General features: G+C 36.3%; 1 protein-coding gene across 1 annotated transcript in view; it reads left to right on the top strand.

Moving 5' to 3' along the window:
• Positions 1 to 19,064, top strand: part of Tmc1 (transmembrane channel like 1) — a 127,601-nt gene that overhangs the window by 83,914 nt on the left and 24,623 nt on the right. Inside the window, exons 10-14 of the mRNA XM_047524024.1 lie at positions 4,172 to 4,316; positions 4,964 to 5,158; positions 7,868 to 8,047; positions 8,169 to 8,330; positions 16,923 to 17,051. Of these exons, the coding sequence (XP_047379980.1) occupies positions 4,172 to 4,316; positions 4,964 to 5,158; positions 7,868 to 8,047; positions 8,169 to 8,330; positions 16,923 to 17,051 (811 nt within the window). The remainder of the gene's footprint in view (positions 1 to 4,171; positions 4,317 to 4,963; positions 5,159 to 7,867; positions 8,048 to 8,168; positions 8,331 to 16,922; positions 17,052 to 19,064) is intronic.

The raw sequence follows: 19,064 nt of genomic DNA on the forward strand, positions 1-19,064 counted from the left end.
TATTGTAACATTTCACAGAAATATAATGAAATAACTCAGAGATACTAAATGACATACCTAAAATCATTTGACCAAAGAACCTATTTGAACCTAGATTTTTCTAGCTCAAAAGGTATTTTCTACCCACCACAACTTGCCACCTTTCTGTATTTGTTACTTTTTACATGGATCAAATTGTTCCTCTCATAGAACTTGTACAGTAGGTTGTGTAGGTATTAGTTAGTTATTCCCACTGAAATTAAGGAGAAAGTAAGGCTCAGCAGACTTCGATTATTTGGCTTAACTCAGATAGCCTATTCATTACAGAACTGAACTTTGAACACCCTTTTCTAATTCCAGTCTTATTTTTCCTGATCTCTGATGAGTGTTCTTCTATGGTGATGAGGATAAGGATCTGCTTCTAACTTGACTTAGGTGGTCCTTTTTGATTTTAAAATTCTATATTAATTTTTTCATTGTCTACTATCGAATTCCTTTGGAGTTATATGAGCTTGATATGACTCATGTGCTTCCATATTTTATAGAAAACAAAACAAAACAAAATGAAACCTATCAAAACCAGGTCTTCATCTCCCATGACACCCACGTCTCCCAAGATCACATTAGAATCATGGCCAACATCACACCCTCCCACCTGGACTGCCACTGCCCCATCCACTTTCTTGTCCCTTCTTTTGTACATGCTTATTCAGACAGCAGTGACCTGCCCGGTACCCTGCCCAAACTTTTTACATGACTCTTGATGTCCTTATATGGAGTCTTAGCTTCAAACTTGTTTCTCCTTCCTCCGCTCCACCCTCATCACCAATTAAACCTTTCTTTATTGAAAGAATCTCCCTCTCTTGTCTAATTAGAGAAAAGCCATCGAAGTCCTTATAGACCCTAGCGTAATATTTTATTAGAATAATTTCAATGCAGATCGCAATGTTTGATACCTCAAATGATGAGTTTTAGAATATATAATAGGCTTTGGAAGGATAAGCAGGACTGGCCTACAGGGCACAACATCCTGGTAGCTCCCTCAAATCTTGATTGTCTCCTCTTCCTCAAATGACACTTGGCCTTCTTTCAAAAATGCTTGGAGCAGAAAGGGATGGAGATATGAAAGACTCACAGTCATCATGTTCCATCTCTCATTACTGCTTTAAGAACTGTAGCTATGATTATGAAATTCAAAATGAAAAAGTCTCCTCCTATAAACATAGACTAGGGACCCTAGTGGTCCAATGAATGGCAACAGTTTTTGAAATGAGAAGATATCATCAAAACTGAGAAGGATGACAAAGCAGAACTGAACTGCAATAGCCTGCCGAGCACATGTGGTGTGTATTGTACTATACACAAGTGCTTATGCTGTATGCATTTATTTGGTGAGGCTCTTTCCAGTGCCATTTACTTCCGAAATGACGATTCACATATTTTTATTCATTCATTTAATAACTTATTATGGAATATCTACCAAGGGCAGTTTTAAAGGAGCTATTTAACATGCGGGGATTTAAAGTTCTTGCTCCTATGGTGCTTGTTTGGGAAAACAGATGGTAAACCAAAGAATAACCAGTAGGGTGGTCAATATATTTTCATTTGTATTTTTGTATTACATTTTGCAGTCAAATAGTTGCCCTGGTTTCTTCTTTTTTTTTCTTTTTTATATTATTATTTTTATTTAGCTTTTAATTTTTTTACAGACTGCATTTTGATTCATTGTACACAAATGGGGTACATCATTTCATTTCTATGGTTGTACACAATGTAGATTCATACCATTTGTGTAATCATACATGTACATAGGATAATGATGTCTGTCTCATTCCACCATTTTTCATACCCCCTCCCTCTCATTTTCTTCTACATATTCTAAAGCTCCCCCATTATTCTCTCATTCCCCACCCTCACCCCGATTATATATCATCCTCCACTTATCAGGGAAAACATTCGGCCTTTGGTTTTTGGGGCTTGGCTTATTTCACTTAGCTTGATATTCTCTAATTCCATCCATTTATTTGCAAATGCCAAAATACTATTCTTCTTTATGGCTGAATAGTATTCCATTGTGTTTATATACCAGAGTTTCTTTATCCATTCATTTTTATCAATAATGTAATACATGCTGTTTCATGTCAACCTTGGAATAATTTTCTTTTAGCTGTATGTGTGTAGTGGTCTCATCCTATGAACTTCTAGAGAATTATTTCCTGCCTTCATCTCAACCCTCCTGCTTTCCCCTGCTTTCATTTTAGCAGAGACTACATGATAACTCACCTAGTTGGCTTAGGATTTATGGAGGAACTCATTTGATTAAAAACCTCCACATGTACCCATAAAATAATCACATGATCCTAGTATATAAATGGGGCTGTAGACTTGTGGTCCAAAGCAAGAAATCCAGTAAAACTTTATAGACAACAGATCAACATTGCAATTGCCTTCTCCAGTTCCCCTAGTAAAGCAAATGATGCATTGAGATTGTTCCTCACAGATAAAATAATTCATAACTATAGCCCTTTTGAAAAAGAAGGAATTTTCATAATTATGTACATTTTTGCTCTATAGATAAGAACTGTGTGTGGAGAATTTATAGCTATCAGAACGCTATCTCATTAAATGTTTCCTGGGGAGAGTTAGTCTTTGGTGTCCCCCCTTTTCCTTTCAGTGTTCCACTCTTTTTCTCATCATTTCCTCATGTCATGTGCTCCCCTTTTGCCCATCCCACTAGGGCACCCTTTCCTGGGAGGTCATCTTCAGCAACTAGCCTTTGCACTGACAAAACTCTCTTCGTCCTTTACTGGTTAAGTGGAATTTTGACTTCAGAACCTGCCCATTGCTTAATGACAGTGCAGAAAATAAATGGTGCAATATTAATCAAGTAAACAATTTTCTCCCTAGGTTCTAGGTTAAATCATAAGAACTGTCCTATTTCAACCTCATTTGAACTACAAAAAGGGGCATTTTATATGGTTCCCCATTCCTCATGGTATCCTGGGTAGGACACTAGAGTCAAGTCAGAAAACTGGAGTCCTTGACCTATCTGTGGTTTTACTGTTGGATCATTTATTCAAGGTTTTGAACCTCAGCTTTCTCATTTATAAGAAAGAATAATTCTGATAGTAATGACTTTGACTTCCTACTAAGACTTTGAGGAGAGTAAGTATGAAAATACCTGTAATTAGAATTTGCAAAGCATGTAGTGGTAGACTGGTGAAAAGAATAATTATTTTTTGATGACTTTGCATTAACATGTTAGCCTGTATAAAATATATAAATCTCCCTCAGGAGGGGCTAATGGTGGGGGAATTTTGATTACCTTAGAGATGCCTGTCAACCTATAATGTCAGCATTATGTCACCGTGCTCCTTTTGGCTCCATACCACTATATTTAACCCAAACCTCATGGGACTGCCTTTTAGTAGTTGTCATATGAAATTTTAATTTTGCTATTTATAGTAATTGGACCAAAAGGAAGTGGAGTGGATGGAAGAGCAGGATATGGACCACTGCAATAAACCTATATTAAATGCATTTTAAATTCTCCAAACAAAATGATAGCAGTGAAAACTTTAAAACATCACTGATTAGAATCTATGTAATCATTTGGCATTAGATTATATAAGAATCTTGATTTTTTTGGTTAGCAGTTGTAGAGTGGTAGAATCTTTAACCCAATGAATGCAATCACTTTTGGGGAGGAGACTCTAGGGAGAATTAAAATTTACCTAAGAGTTTTTGACCTGGGTTAGTTCATCCATCTGCTTCAGGGGATCTGGGAACCAACTCAATGTGGAACAACATGGAAGTCTACACATCTTTTTTTCTGTCTTTGGAGGCATACTGAGTGGTTCTCATCAGATTCTTAAAGGGATCCTTGTCCCACAAAATGTTAAGGAACAATTCTATAATGTTAATGTCTCATTTTAAAAAAAAAAACAAAATACTATCTTTGTTACCTATTGAATTGTTAAAATCATCAATCTTGAAGGTCTGTAAAAATAACAGTTTAAAAAACCAAGCAAACAAAATTTAAACATAAAACTTCTATTTTCTGGTTTGTTAGAACAAACTAGCTGAAAAATGTGTCTTTTAGATATCGCCTCTCTGACTTACCTTTGTCAGTCCCTTCCCTCCCCCTTTCTTTTTCTATTCTACTGCTGGGTTAAATTCCCTGTTTTGACAGGATGACCAAAAACATTGGTGACGATGGAGGGGGCGATGACAACACTTTCAACTTCAGCTGGAAGGTGTTCTGCAGCTGGGACTACCTAATCGGAAACCCTGAAACAGCTGACAACAAATTTAATTCCATCACGATGAACTTTAAGGTAAAGACACAAAATCCAGAAGCCTGTTTTCTGTATCTTTAAAAGTAGCATTGAAAAAAAAAAAAAAAAATATATATATATATATATACTTACCAGGTGGGAAAAGTAGCATTGGAGGGATTCTAAGCAGCCTAGCTAGTGAAGTACCTTGATGGTTAGAAGGAAGATAAATTCATTGTTTCTGCCCACTGGGATCTGGATGTGGTTTGGATTGTGACTAGCAGGTATCTGATGACCCATGACAGCATTATTATCCCTTAAGGACTTTTCTTCAAGTGTGATAATAAAAGAATTGCTACCTAGTTGAAAAAGGAAACATCAGTAATCAGAATCAGAGAGTCTAAATAATAGAATAATGCTTACTAAATATTTACAGACATGAGTTAGCTCAATATTTGAATGATTCTAAAACATTCTTTTGTAGCTTTAAAAAATTGTACTGGAAGACAGTATCTTTTATCATGAACTAGCCTAGTATTTTAAAGTTTATATGCAAGAATTTTTCCTTCTTCATTTGCCATTAGTTAGTGGCTGGTTTGTAGAATTCCAGGTTTAGTTTACCTTTTTATTTTCACATTCCTGAGTTCATAAAACTTTTCATAGCTAAGATTTTTGTTTTTGCTGTGTTTTGTTTTGCTTGGGTACAGGAAGCTATAACAGAAGAAAGAGCAGCCCAAGTAGAAGAAAATGTCCACTTGATCAGATTCCTGAGGTTTCTTGCTAACTTCTTTGTGTTTCTAACACTTGGTGCAAGCGGATACCTCATCTTTTGGGCTGTGAAGCGATCCCAGGAATTTGCGCAGCAAGATCCTGACACCCTTGGGTGGTGGGAAAAAAATGAAGTTCGTCTCTGCATGCTTTTTATGTGCTTAAAACCTGATATTTGCTATTTTGTGAGCTTTGTTTCTATGGTGGGACATTAGATAAAGCCACTATTTACCTGTCCCCCCATCTTGCCTTTGTAATCAACCTGGTTGCACATTTTCCACCCTCTCCCAGTTTTATTTGCAAATTTGTGCTGTATTTTGTTTTGTGACATGGTGGAAAATTAGAAAAGGGAGAGATATTAGAAAGCACATCGTCCAACCACTAGATTTTATAGATGGAATGATGAATCTCAGGAGATTGGGTGTTGGCTTTATGGTTATACAGTTAGGAGAAGAGTCAGGTGAGCACCCAGGAGTCTTGCTTTCAAGTTCAACACTCTTTCTATGACCCCATGTTGCTTTCCCTATAGATTCCCCCTTCTGCCTGTGAAAGATCCAGCTTCCTGAATTTTTTGAAACAGCTGTGATAAAGACCTTATATCCTACATTTATCTCATTGGAAGCATTCAGAATGCCTCCCCAGTCTTGGGCAAGTTTGGGTTTCCCAGTGTTTCAGGAGAAGTCCAGCTGTCCATCTTCCTTCTAGAAGGCTGGCTCTTAGCCAACTTTGCCTTCAGAGTATCTGTCTGCTCAGTAGCAGAGAAAGGAGGCTAGAGGTAGATATTTAGAATCAGAAATCACTGATCATGAGTTGTTGCTGAGGCCTATTCTCTCCATAAAATATCCTTGTGTACAATGTGACATCAGTTTGAACTTGGGGATTTTTAAAGTATGTTCAGATTTAGGCTGAGGGAAGGATAGACTTTCCACACTGAAACTTCTATAGAACTTGCAAACCAAAAAAAAAAAAAAAAAAAAAGGATATATATATATATACACACATATAAATCTTAATAGGGAAGAATTTCCTAGAAAAATCTTGGAGAGCAAATGTTATGGTCCATTTACAAAAAAAAAAAAAAAAAAAAGGCCCCAAATTGAAATGTTCTAGAACGCTCTAGGTACTTCAGAAGTGGTGACAGTAGAGATGAGGAACCAGACTATAATAACACAGATGTTTCTTGGTACTTAGAAGTCATTATTAAGAGATTTTTTTTTTAACTTAAAAAAAAAGAACACTTCCAACCTTATTTAGTAAGTTTTCTTTCAATACTCCCTTTTAATTATAACAGTAAATATAAGCAAAATTATCATACAGTTTTGGTTTATGGTTCATATTGATCATATGTTTTATACAAACAAACTACACTAAATAGTGAGTGATTGATTATCATTAAAATGATCACTGTTTGTAAAAAGATGCTTGAGCCAGTATGGTGGCACACACCTACAATCCAAGCAACTTGGGAGGCTGAGGCAGGAGGATTGCAAGTTCAAGGCCATCCTTAGCAACTTTGTGAGACCCTGTCTCAAAATAAATATAATATAGAGGCTTGGGATGTAGCTTAGTGGTCAAGTGCCTCTGGGTTCAATCCCTAGCACCAAAAAAAAAAAACAAGAAAAAAAAAATGCTTGACTTCCAATCCATTTTAAGGGACCCCCTGAGTCCTGGAGGTCAATGAAGGGAATAATGGGGATTCATGAATAACTTTACAAATCCAATAAGACAGAATTTAAATTTAACTTTATGATTGCACAGGATCTGTTAAGTTTTTATGTTAGACCAAAATTATCTCATGCTGATTTTATATTATGTCTTGCTGAGTTTTATATCTTCTTGATCATACTTATGAGACATTCTTAAAAAACACCATATTTGCAATTATTTTCTCAACATAGTCTGGTAGTTATCATCATTCAAAGCATGGAATCCACAGGGGAAAACAGGAAATGTTTTATGTTGACAATAAGCCAGGTATTTCAGAAAAATAGGCATAGACTTTTCTCATTATAAAAGTAGTACATATTTGGAATTTTTTTCTTTAACTTAATCTAACCTATTGATGTAATAATTAAAGTGTCAAACATTAAGGCGGAGATACTCTGAATGACACATTTTCTATTTTTCATTTCTTTTTCTGTCTCTCTCACTATATGCCTTTCTCCTTCCCTCTTCCTCCTCTCCCTTCCTCCTTTTCCTTTTCTACCTCTTCCTTCTCTTCCTCCTCCTCTTCCCTCCCTTTCTCTTGCCCTCTTTCATTGATTTTCACCCTCCTTCTCTCCTGTCTGCTTGCATCATTCTCTTGCCCATGGATTTGTAAGTCAGACTTTTATTCTTGCAACTTTCTTAACTTGGCTTCCATAAAATTATGCTGTGTGTTCTAAAAGTTTGCATCCCAGAATTTAGTATTTAGTCCTAAACCAATCTCAGGGAATTCATTCATTCTTACTGATTAACCCAACAATGCTGATATTAATATTCTCAGTTTGGGCCTCATCCTTAAGCAAATAATTTTCCATTTTCTTTGGGAATCTTATAGTGAAGTGCATCTCCATAGCAGAATCAGTTACCAATAGAATGATATAAATTGCATGCCTCATTGTACCAGGAAACAGAGCATTACTACAGGTACTTACACACTCATACACACATACATCTTGAGAATGTAAGTTGAATATTGTTTTTGTTTGTTAAATCAAATTCTAGAAATGCATGAAGAAATCTTCTTTAGTCTTTATAAAAGATTCAAAGAACTGAGCTGAAAATCTTCCAGAATTCTGGAGGAAAGCACCAATGGTTATTAAACACCATTAACCTGGACCACTCCTCACATCTCCATGCAGATGAATATGGTTATGTCTCTCCTGGGGATGTTCTGTCCAACACTGTTTGACTTATTTGCTGAACTGGAAGACTACCATCCTCTCATTGCTCTGAAATGGCTCCTGGGACGCATTTTTGCACTTCTTTTAGGCAACCTGTATGTATTTATTCTTGCCTTGATGGATGAGATTAACAACAAGGTAAGCCTTATGTCTGGATTGTCCTTTTCACCAGCATTTTGATTTCCCAACCTCATGATGGCCTCCAATGCTTTTGGAAATAGTGCTGTCTTATTTTTGTTTCCATCTCTTTGCTCTCTAGATTGAAGAGGAGAAGCTCGTGAAGGCCAACATCACCCTGTGGGAAGCCAATATGATCAAGGCCTATAATGCATCCCTCTCTGAGAATAGCACTGGGCTACCATTTTTTGTTCACCCTGCAGATGTACCTCGAGGACCCTGCTGGGAAACCATGGTGGGACAGGTAATCCCATCAGCAGAAGTACATGCAATTAGTCAATTGAAAAAAGAGCAGAGTCAATATTTCTTCCATAAGTCTAGTCTATTTTCATTTCACTGCTTATTAATAAAAATAGCTTATCACTTGAACTTTTACCTTGTGCTGGCTCTGAACTTCATATGTATTATCCTATGCAGCTCTCACATCTGTCCCTTGAGATAAGTTCATGTATTCCTCTTTTACAGTTGCAAATAAAGAAAGGAGAGTTTAAAATGATAAGAGGAGAAGTTTACTGTTTACTTATATTCTAATAAAGCACCAAGCTTTAGGTACAGGCTCAAATCAGTATTTAAATGGAGTTCTATTTAGTATTATACATTTATCATAAAAACAAAAACAAAAAAATATAGGTTCTTTGGGGATCATATACAAATTTTAATAATGTCAATTTTTGTTAAATAATTTTTCCATAAGCCTTAAAGGAAATACTATTTGAAGTTATTCATTTTCATGGTAATTACATAAATGACTCCAGTCCAAGGCCAGTGGTATTTTATCAGAGAAAAGAAGTGATGTTTCACATGATTTCCATGCTATAAGGTAAACCAAACCAAATCGAACCAAACAAAACCTACAAGAAAATCTACTTCATAGTCTCTTATTTCTGTACAGATATAATTTATATTTTGAAATACCTATAATTTTATCATGTTATAATTGGCATTCCTAATGTGCTTTTCATAAATTGATTTGGGACTTCAGTTCATCACTGAGAAGAGAAAAACTTAAATATATCATTGTATGTCCTTTAGGCAACAGTTCAGGTTCAGTAGTAATGTAGTGTTTTGTGAAATTATTTGGGTGATTTTTTTACAGTGTACTTATTTTTTATAAGATAAAAGGGAAAATGGGGAATTAGTATTTATCTTATTAAACTAATATAATTTAAACAAATAGATATCTTCAGCCTCAATATGATGCTCATTAGATGTAAGCTAATCAACTGTGATTTTGATTGTGGGAAAACAATAAAATCAATATGTATAATGTTAGACATAGATAATTAAAAATTGAGTACAAAATTATGGTTTAATTAAGGATTTTTATTTTACTTAATTTTTGAACCTTTTGGGGCTGAGATAAATCCCTGCCTTCTTAGTTATATATTATTAGACTTCTAATTTTCAGTCAAGCACATTTCATACATGTTTAAAAGAACATATTATATATGAAATAAAAAGTGAAATAACATTGAACAAAAGTTGGCAGCATTTAGGAGAGAGATACTTGTGATCCAGGGTGTGGTAGACAGAATAAGTCACCTTCAAAGTTGTCCATATCCTAGTCCCTGGAACCTATGAAGGTGTTGTTATCTTACATGGCAAGATGGACTTTGAAGATGTGATTACATTAAGGATCTTGGGTTGGAAGAATTATTCCAAATGATATGAGTGGACCTAGTAAAAAATCACAAGGGTCATTATAATTTAAAGATAAAAATGTCAACATCAGAAAATTGAGATATGGCAATAGAACAAGAGGTTGGATTGATGTGCTTTACAGGTAGAGGAAGGAACCATGAGCCAAAGAATGGGGGCAGCCTCTTGGGGTTAGAAAGGGCAAGGTAACAGATTCTCCCCATATCTGTACTTTTAGACTTCTGACTTCTAGAACTGTGCAAAAATAAATTCGTATTGTTTTAAGTCATTAAGTTTGGGGCAATTTATTATAGCAGTGATTGAAAATGACTGCTCATGGGTACATGGGTTTCCATATTTCAAGGCTTTTTGTCATGAAGTATGGTCACAATACTTAACACAAGTCTGTTTTATCACATCTAAGTTGACCTCTGAATCTTCTGTACCAGTTTCAAGAAATGAAAAAACTCTCAGATTTTGAGATATTCCCTTCTATACTTCCTAGAATATAGACTGGCACAAGAGCTAAGAAACCTACCCCAAAAGGCAAGTACCTACTAAACAAGATTAATAAAATTAACTATAAATAATAACATCTGGACTGGCCACTTCTGGAAAAAGAAAATGCTTAGATTATATATGAAGTATTATTCTAGGAGATGTTTATATTTCTAAAGCAGAAATTTCTGTAATAGTCCCATACATAGTGACTTAAAATAAAGGAAAAGCCATCAATTCAATTCTTCCTCTTGGAAGTCCCTAGACCATGATGCTTGTTTTAAAAATCCTGTGTTTTAAAAATGCTGTGTGTAGTGATTTTTCATCTTTCCTTATATTGTCATTTGTATAGTTGAATTTCCTCTTTTTCTTTCACTCTGCACATGAAGTCTGCAGAGCCAGCAGGGGAACAGAAATGCTGAGGAGTTAGGTAGAATCCCCAGGAATGAAGGGAACACACTGGACATAATGACTGAGTACTGGTGTGTTTTGACCTCTATGAGATCAATATGTGTCTGTACTGCTGTATCTGAAAACATTTCTATCATTTACTCAACTGAACATTGAAAAACTAGTAAAAGCAGATGCATTAATATAATGGCAAGGATGCCCCCCTGTAGGGTCATTGATCATTCTGTTATCAGTTCCACAAATTCCTTTCCCCCTTCACAGATGCACACTGCTTTGTTTCTCCTAAAGGATGCTGTGGGATTCAAAGTTCTCTTAGTTCTAAATACAGGTAATTTGTCTGCAGTGATTCCCAAGTTGTCATTTAGTCTTATTTCCAAAGGCACTCAATAGAGAGACAGTGGAGTATTTGGGGGTCATCTGTTTGAAGACATTTACTGAAGTTTGCATTTCGCAAAATGAAAGAAGCCAAGAACTGGGAATAATAATGACAGTGGCTAACATTTATTAGATATGTCTAATGTGACAACTACTACCTCCTTGAATTTTTAAATTACTCTGTGAGACATATCATATTATCATTCTCATTTTGTAGGTGAGGAGATTGAGACTGAGAAAAGTAATTCTTCAAAACCTCCCAGGAAGTCAATACCAGGAGCCAGATTTAACCTACATAGCCAGAGTCCTTGTTCATAGTGCTGAATCATTCTCCAGAACAATCAGCTTCAGGACAGATGTTCCCAGCTTGGAACATCTGTGATGTCCTTGCCTGTCATTTTGCCTTCTCCTCTTTATTAATGATTGCCTTAGGTTTATTGGTCAAAACTGCCTGAACATTTCAACTCAATGTCACCAGCATGAAGTTATTCAGTGAGGTATGTGGTGCTCAAAACCAGGCCTGTGTGGAAGTCAGGTGTCCCATCTGGATTAGCATACTAGAACTGGAATTGAATTATGTCCTTGAGGTAGACTGGACCAATTTTGAAATTCTTTTTTTCTTTGAAGCAGTATATTCCTTCTATGGTTTGTGAATAGATATGTAAAATTTACAATATGAAATGAATCCTCTTCAGGCATTTTATATAAAAGTTGCTTTGTTTCCTGGGAAAAAGTAGAATTTCAGCCACTGAGATGAGGATGCTTAGGAGGATGTGGAAGACTTCTTGACCACTTTGAAATTTTCTTACCTGAACAAATCTTCCTGACCTGGAAGTGCAAACTGAAAATCTCTTTCATAGCCTACTTTTCATTCATGCTAGTTATTAGGATCTGAACTCAAAGTGGACTGGGGAATGAAAGGAGAATAATTATAGGGAAGAGAAAAATTGTATCCCAAAATAATTTCAGGAGTTTACTATCACTTATTTATTCATCCATCCATCCATCCATCCATCCATTTATTCATTCACCCCATGTTTATTGAATAGGTGCTAAATACCTGGCAATATGCTAGATACTGGAGATCTAAAGGAAAACAAAGATGAACCAGTTCTCTGCCTTTATAAAAATTTTAAGGTATTGCAAGTAAAGAGGCTTAAGGCCATAAATAAAATAATTACAAAATTGCAAATATATAATAACAACAAAGTACTACAAGAATAAAATGCTTGACACTGAGATAGAAACCATCAAAACCTACCAACCAAGAAAAGCCCAAGATCAGATGGATTTTCAGCTAAATTCTACACGAGTTTTAAAGAAGAACTAATACCAATACTCCTCAAAGTATTCCAGGAAATAGAAAAGGAGGGAACCCTTCCAAACCCATTCTATGAAGCTAGCATCGCTCTGATACCAAAACCAGACAAAGATTCATCAAGGAAAGAAAACTTTAGACCAATATCCCTGGTGAACATAGATGTGAAAATTCTTAACAAAATACTGGCAAATCACATACAAAAATATATTAAAGAGATAGTGCACCATGATCAAGTGGAGTTTATTATTCCAGGGATGCAACGTTGGTTCAACTTCCAGAAATCAACAAATGTAATTCATCACATCAATAGACTTAAAGTTAAGAATCACATGATTATTTCAATAGATGCTGAGAAAGCGTTTGATAAAATAAAGCACCCCTTCATGCTTAAAACACTAGAAAAAATAGGAATAGTAGGAACATACCTCAACATTGTAAAGGCTATCTATGCTAAACCCACAGTCAACATCATTCTTAATGAATGATGTTGAAAGCATTCCCTCTAAAAACTGGAATAAGACAGGGATGCCCTCTTTCACCACTTCTATTCAACATCGTCCTTGAAACACTAGCCAGAGCAATTAGACAGACCAATTAAAGGAATACAAATAGGAAAAGAAGAACTCAAGCCGTCGCTATTTGCCAATGACATGATTCTGTATTTAGAGGATCCAAAAAATTCCACTAGAAAACTTCTAGACCTAATAAATGAATTCAACAAAGTAGCAGGATATAAAATCAATATGCATAAATCTAATGCATTTCTATTCATAAGTGATTAATCCTCTGAAAAAGAAATCAGGAAAACCACTCCATTCACAATAGCCTCAAAAAAAATAAAATAAAATAAAATACTTGGGAATCAATCTAACAAAAGAGGTGAAAGACCTCTATAAAGAAAACTACAGAACTAAAGAAAGAATTTGAAGAAAACCTTAGAAGATGGAAAAATCTCCCATGTTCTTGGACAGACAGAATTAACATTGTCAAAATGGCCATTCTACCAAAGGCACTATACAGATTCAATGCAATTCCAATTAAAATTCCAATGACATTCCTCATAGAAATAGAGAAAGTAATCATGAACTTCATCTGGAAGAACAAGACACCTCGAATAGCCAAAAAAATCCTGAGCAGAAAAAGTGAAGCAGGAGGTATCACAATACCAGACCTTAAACTATACTACAGAGCAATAGTAACAAAAAGAGCATGGTACTGGTATAAAAATAGAGAGGTAAATTAATGATACAGAATAGAAGACACAGAGACGAACCCACATATAGTCACCTCATGCTAGACAAAGGAGCCAGAAACATACAATGGAAAAAAGATAACCTGTTCAACAAACAGTGCAGGGAAAACTTGAAATCCATATGCCGTAAAATGAAATTAAACCTCTCTCTCTCACCTTGCACAAAACTCAACTCAAAATAGATCAAGGACTTAGGAGTTAGACCAGAGACCCTGCACCAAATGGAAGACAAAGTAGGCCCGAATCATCATCATCTTCATCATGTTGGCTTAGAATCAGACGTCCTTAACAAGACTCCCAAAGCACAAGAAATCAAAGCAAGAATCAATAAGTGGGATGGACTCAAACTAAAAGCTTTTTCTCAGCAAAGGATACAATCAATAATGTGCAAAGAGAGCCTACAGAGTGGGAGAAAATCTTTTCCACACGTACTTTAGATAGAGCATTTATCTCTAAAATTTATAAAGAATTTACAAAACTTTATATCAAAAATACAAAGAACCCAATCAGTAAATGGGCCAAGGAACTGGAGAGACACTTTACAGAAGAAGACATACAGGTGATTAATAAATATATAAAAAAGTGTTCAACATCTCTAGTAGTTAGAGAAATGCAAATCAAATCCACCCTAAGATTTCATTTCACTCCATTTAGAATGGCTATTATCAAGAACACAAACAGTAATAGATGTTGGCCTGGATGTGGGGGAAAAGGCACACTTGTACACTGCTGGTGTAGTTGCAAATTGGTGCAGGCACTCTGGAAAGCAGTGTGGAGAATCCTCAGAAAACTTGGAATGGACTCACCTTTTGACCCAATTATCCCACTCCTCAGTTTATACCCAAAGGACTTAAAATTAGCATATTATAGTAATGCAGCCACATCAATGTTTATAGCAGCTCAATTCACAATAGCTAGATTGTGGAACCAACCTAGTTGCCCTTCAACAGATGAATGGATAAAGAAACTGTGGTATATATACACAATGGAATATTACTCAACCATGAAGAATAATATTATGGCATTTGCAAATAAACAGATGGAATTGGAGAATATCATGCTAAGTGAAATAAGTCAATCCCAAAAAACCAAAGGCCAAATATTTTCCCTGATAAGTGGAGGATGATATATAATGGGAGTGGGGAGGGTGGGGAGTGAGAGAAGAATGGAGGAACTTTATATTATGTAGAAGGAAATGAGAGGGAAGGGGGGGTATGAAAAATCGTGGGATGAGACAGACATCATTAGCCTATGTACATGTACGATTACACGAATGGTGTGAATCTACATCGTGCACAACCATGGAAACAAAATGATGTACCCCATTTGTGTACAATGAATCCAAATGCAGTCTGTAAAAAATAAATAAATAAATAATTAAAAAAATAAAATGCTTGAAATCTGAGAACTTCCCAGAGAGAGCTGCCCTAATGTGTAGTCATTGACATAAACTGAGCTAAGAGGTGCATTGAAAGTGGGACGGGCTAGCATTAGGTTTAGGGTTAGGTTTAGAGTTAGGCTAAGGAGAGCAGTAAGAATGAAGGAAAGAAGGACTGTGTAGAGGGAAAAGAGGGGTGGGAGGGGTGGGAGGGGTGGGAGGGGTGGGGGGGAGGGGAAAAATATAATAAACATAATTACCCTATGTAAACGTAAAAAAAATAAATAAATAAAAAAAAAAAAAAGAAAGTGACTAATAGAGTGAAGGTCATATAAAAGGCCCTGTGGCCTGAGGAAGTATGAAGTTGGAGGATCTGCTTGGAGGGTCTGAAAGGAGGTCAGTGACACTGGAGTGGAGAAGACAAAGGGAAGAGCAACACCAGAGAAATATGGAGAGCTAAACAAGTGGGTCCCTAAAATGACAAAAACTGACCCAGGCGTGACAACTCTTAGCACTCTGTGGGGAAATACTCTCTCTCTTTTCCTGCATCGTTCTTGTGCGCCCTATTCCTCTTGAAGAACATTTCCTCAAATGGACTTTGTTTACAAGCCAGGTCTCTGTTTACAAAGTCTCACAGGTGCTACTTTGGGTGAGAATTAATGCTAAGACAGTTGTTTAAATTTATATTGTTTTCAATAATTTTTGTTTTTATTTATATTGCAGTTAGCGTCTATTTATGGTAGTTGATATATACCTTGTATTTCTTCCAATAGTAGTCATCGTTGAAAAATAAAGTATACTAAAGTTAACCAAGATAGCTGATGATGATATTTCACATGGTCCCCGGACACTGCAGGACCGTGATGGTGTACATGACCACCTGGAGCTTAGGAAACACAGCTCTGGAACATGAGGCTGGAAATTCACCTAGTGACTACTAGTTAAATGCGCCTTTGCTCTATGAGATAGCTCACTGGTTATTTTTGAAGGGAGGCTACTGAGGTAGCTGGAAATAAAAATCCAAAAGGTTCTCACAGTAGGAGATTAGAATCTTTACAAAAATATGGGACTGAGTATTTTCAGTGCTAGGTTTCAGATTATTGGAAAGAAACAGGGAACAGCAGAAATGAACTATGGTGATGAACATTTGCTGTTGGGTATCTAATTAGAGTATTTATAAAATATACTATTGTATAACTACATTTATTGCTTATTGTCATGTGATTTTCCATAGGGGAATAGTGATCTTCCTCTTTAAATCACAGCACATATAGTTTGCACATGAATTCAAAACCATGCCACTGAAGTGACCAGTCTTGAATTTTCCAGATTCTTTATAATATTTTGTACATATACAGATGCATACATGCATGCAGAGGATGTTTTTAACCAACAAATGAATTCATACCACATACCTGGTTTGGTACTATTTTTTTTTTTTACTGTTAGGAATGGAGTCCAGGACCTTGTGCATGCAGAGCAAGTGTTCTACCGTAGAGCTACATCTCCAGCCCTGGTTTTATAAATTTTTGAAAACCCATCTTCTATGAGAGAATTGTAGCACTTTTTAAAACACTTTGTTGAGATACAATTTGCATCCCACAATTTTTGCCCATTTGAAGTTTACAATTCAAGGCCAGATGTCTTTCATCTCTATGTTGCCTGTATTCTCCTGTTTTTTTTTTGTTTTTTTTTTTATTCTTGTGTCACACTTTTGAAAGTTACTAGGTAATAAAAAGACTTTTGTCATATTGATTTCGGGATGGGGAATAGTTATTTTGAGACTATCGAAACAAAGGTGAAAGAAACACTTTTCATTTAGCAGATATGCCTGGACGTTTCTTTTTTTCTTTCACCATTAATTGCAGTCTTAAAGCCAATAATATTCTAGAAACATGACAAATTTGATGCCAACACTTAGACCATTTGAGATGGAATTTTAATACAAATAATGTTCCAACAGGAATTCGTGCGACTGACCGTTTCTGATGTTCTGACGACTTATGTCACAATTCTCATCGGTGACTTCCTCAGGGCATGTTTTGTAAGGTTTTGCAATTACTGCTGGTGCTGGGATTTGGAATATGGATATGTAAGTAAGATATTAATTTTTTTCAGATTTTCCTTTTATGCACACGCTGTTTTCTTTTATATACCTCACAGTTTGATAGGTGAGATCACCTTTTTAGATGTCAATAAAGGAAGGCCGGTGAACATAGTCATAATTCAGAGGAGGTCAGACTCAAGGTAGCACAGGATGGCTTAAGCAATGGGTACCTGGGCACATGTCAGTCAAAATGTTGAACTCAGGAAATCTTGGCCCCATAGTGATCCCTGGTCCCTTGAAGCTGGCATGTTTCCAGAAATAGGACAGGATGCAATCAGCTTCACATTCTATTAATTCTTTTGCATTCTGCTGCACTACTGGATCATTATCCTGTGCCAGTTACTATGCAGTGAACTGGGGGCTCAAAGAATTCAGTAAATTTGGTGCTTCATAAAGCTCACAGTCTAATAAGAGACTAACAGAGACACCAACAGGGCTGTGGAAGTTTCAAGAACACTGGGTTCGTCCAGCACAGGTTGCTGGTATGTGGAGCTGGAATCTGGCAGGGCAGCTTCATTTCCTGAAACAATGGCCTAGGATTATCTGAACCTACTAGTGCTGACTCAATTACCAGCTTTCCCTCTATACTCAACTCTAAGTCCCTCACAAGTTTAAGGGCAGCAGCACAGCACATGTGGTTCTGTGGTCTAACATGGAACCAGGTTTCCACTGTCCCTTTTGCAAATGAAAGTGGCTTCAGTTATGCTGGGAAATATGACCGGGGGGATTGGTAGTATTCATGTGCTTAAATCCTCCAGTGGTTTTGTATGTATTTCAAATGAATTCCACATCCCTCTCTAGAGCCTTCAGTACCCTAAATAATTTGCTTCTTTTCTTTCTGAGCTCATCTGCTACCACTTTTGCTCTTGCTTTGTAAAGTCCACAGGCCTGAACTTCTTTTTTATGCTCAAACACAAAATGGTCCTTGCATTTTTTTTTTTTTTACTTTTTTTTTTTCCTGGTTTCTTTTTTTTTTTTTTTAATTGTAAACAAATGGGATACATGTTGTTTCTCTATTTGTACATGGTGTAAAGGCATACCATTTGTGTAATCATAATTTTACATAGGGTAATGTTGTTTGATTCATTCTGTTATTTTTTCCCTTCCCCCCCACCCCCCCACCCCTCCCACCCCCCATTATGTGTCATCATCCACTTATTAGCGATATCATTCGTCCTTTGGTTTTTTGAGATTGGCTTATCTCACTTAGCATGATATTCTCCAATTTCATCCATTTGCCTGCAAATGCCATAAATTTATCATTCTTTATGGCTGAGTAATATTCCATTGTATATATATACCACAGTTTCTTTATCCATTCATCAATTGAAGGACATCTAGGTTGGTTCCACAATCTGGCTATTGTGAACTGAGCAGCTATGAACATTGATGTGGCTGTATCTCTGTAGTATGCTGATTTTAAGTCCTTGGGTATAGGCCAAGGAGTGGGATAGCTGGGTCAAATGGTGGTTCCATTCCAAGTTTTCTAAGGAGTCTCCACATTGCTTTCCAGAGTGACTGCAGTAATTTGCAGCCCCACCAGCAATGTATGAGTGTACCTTTCTCCTCACATCCTCTTGCATTTGTTCTTGTTGTTTCTCTCTCAAGGCTTCCAGTTATTTTACAGCTTCACACACCTGGTTTCTTCTTATCACCAAGGACTCAGCTAACAGTTCACCTCTTCAGCTCTTCTCTGACCATCCACTCTAACATAACTCATCATGCACTCTGTATTATGACATGCTGTTTCATTTATTTGTAAAATGTTTAACTATTTGAGATTCCTTTTTTAAAAAACTGTTCTTATTATCTGTGAAAACACAACCTCTGACCTCTGTTATTTGAACTGTGCTAATCATGCAGCAGGCATCCTGTGTGACTGGCTGGTTGACTGTTGAACTTCCCCCTCCCAGTACCATCAAGACATCCTGGCTATTAACAGATTGTGCATCCTCCCAGGGATGTGCTCATGAAGTCAGTTCTGGAGCCAGAAATGCT

The sequence above is a fragment of the Sciurus carolinensis genome, chromosome 14 (genome assembly GCF_902686445.1).
Source record: "Sciurus carolinensis chromosome 14, mSciCar1.2, whole genome shotgun sequence".
NCBI classification, from domain to species: Eukaryota; Metazoa; Chordata; class Mammalia; order Rodentia; family Sciuridae; genus Sciurus; species Sciurus carolinensis.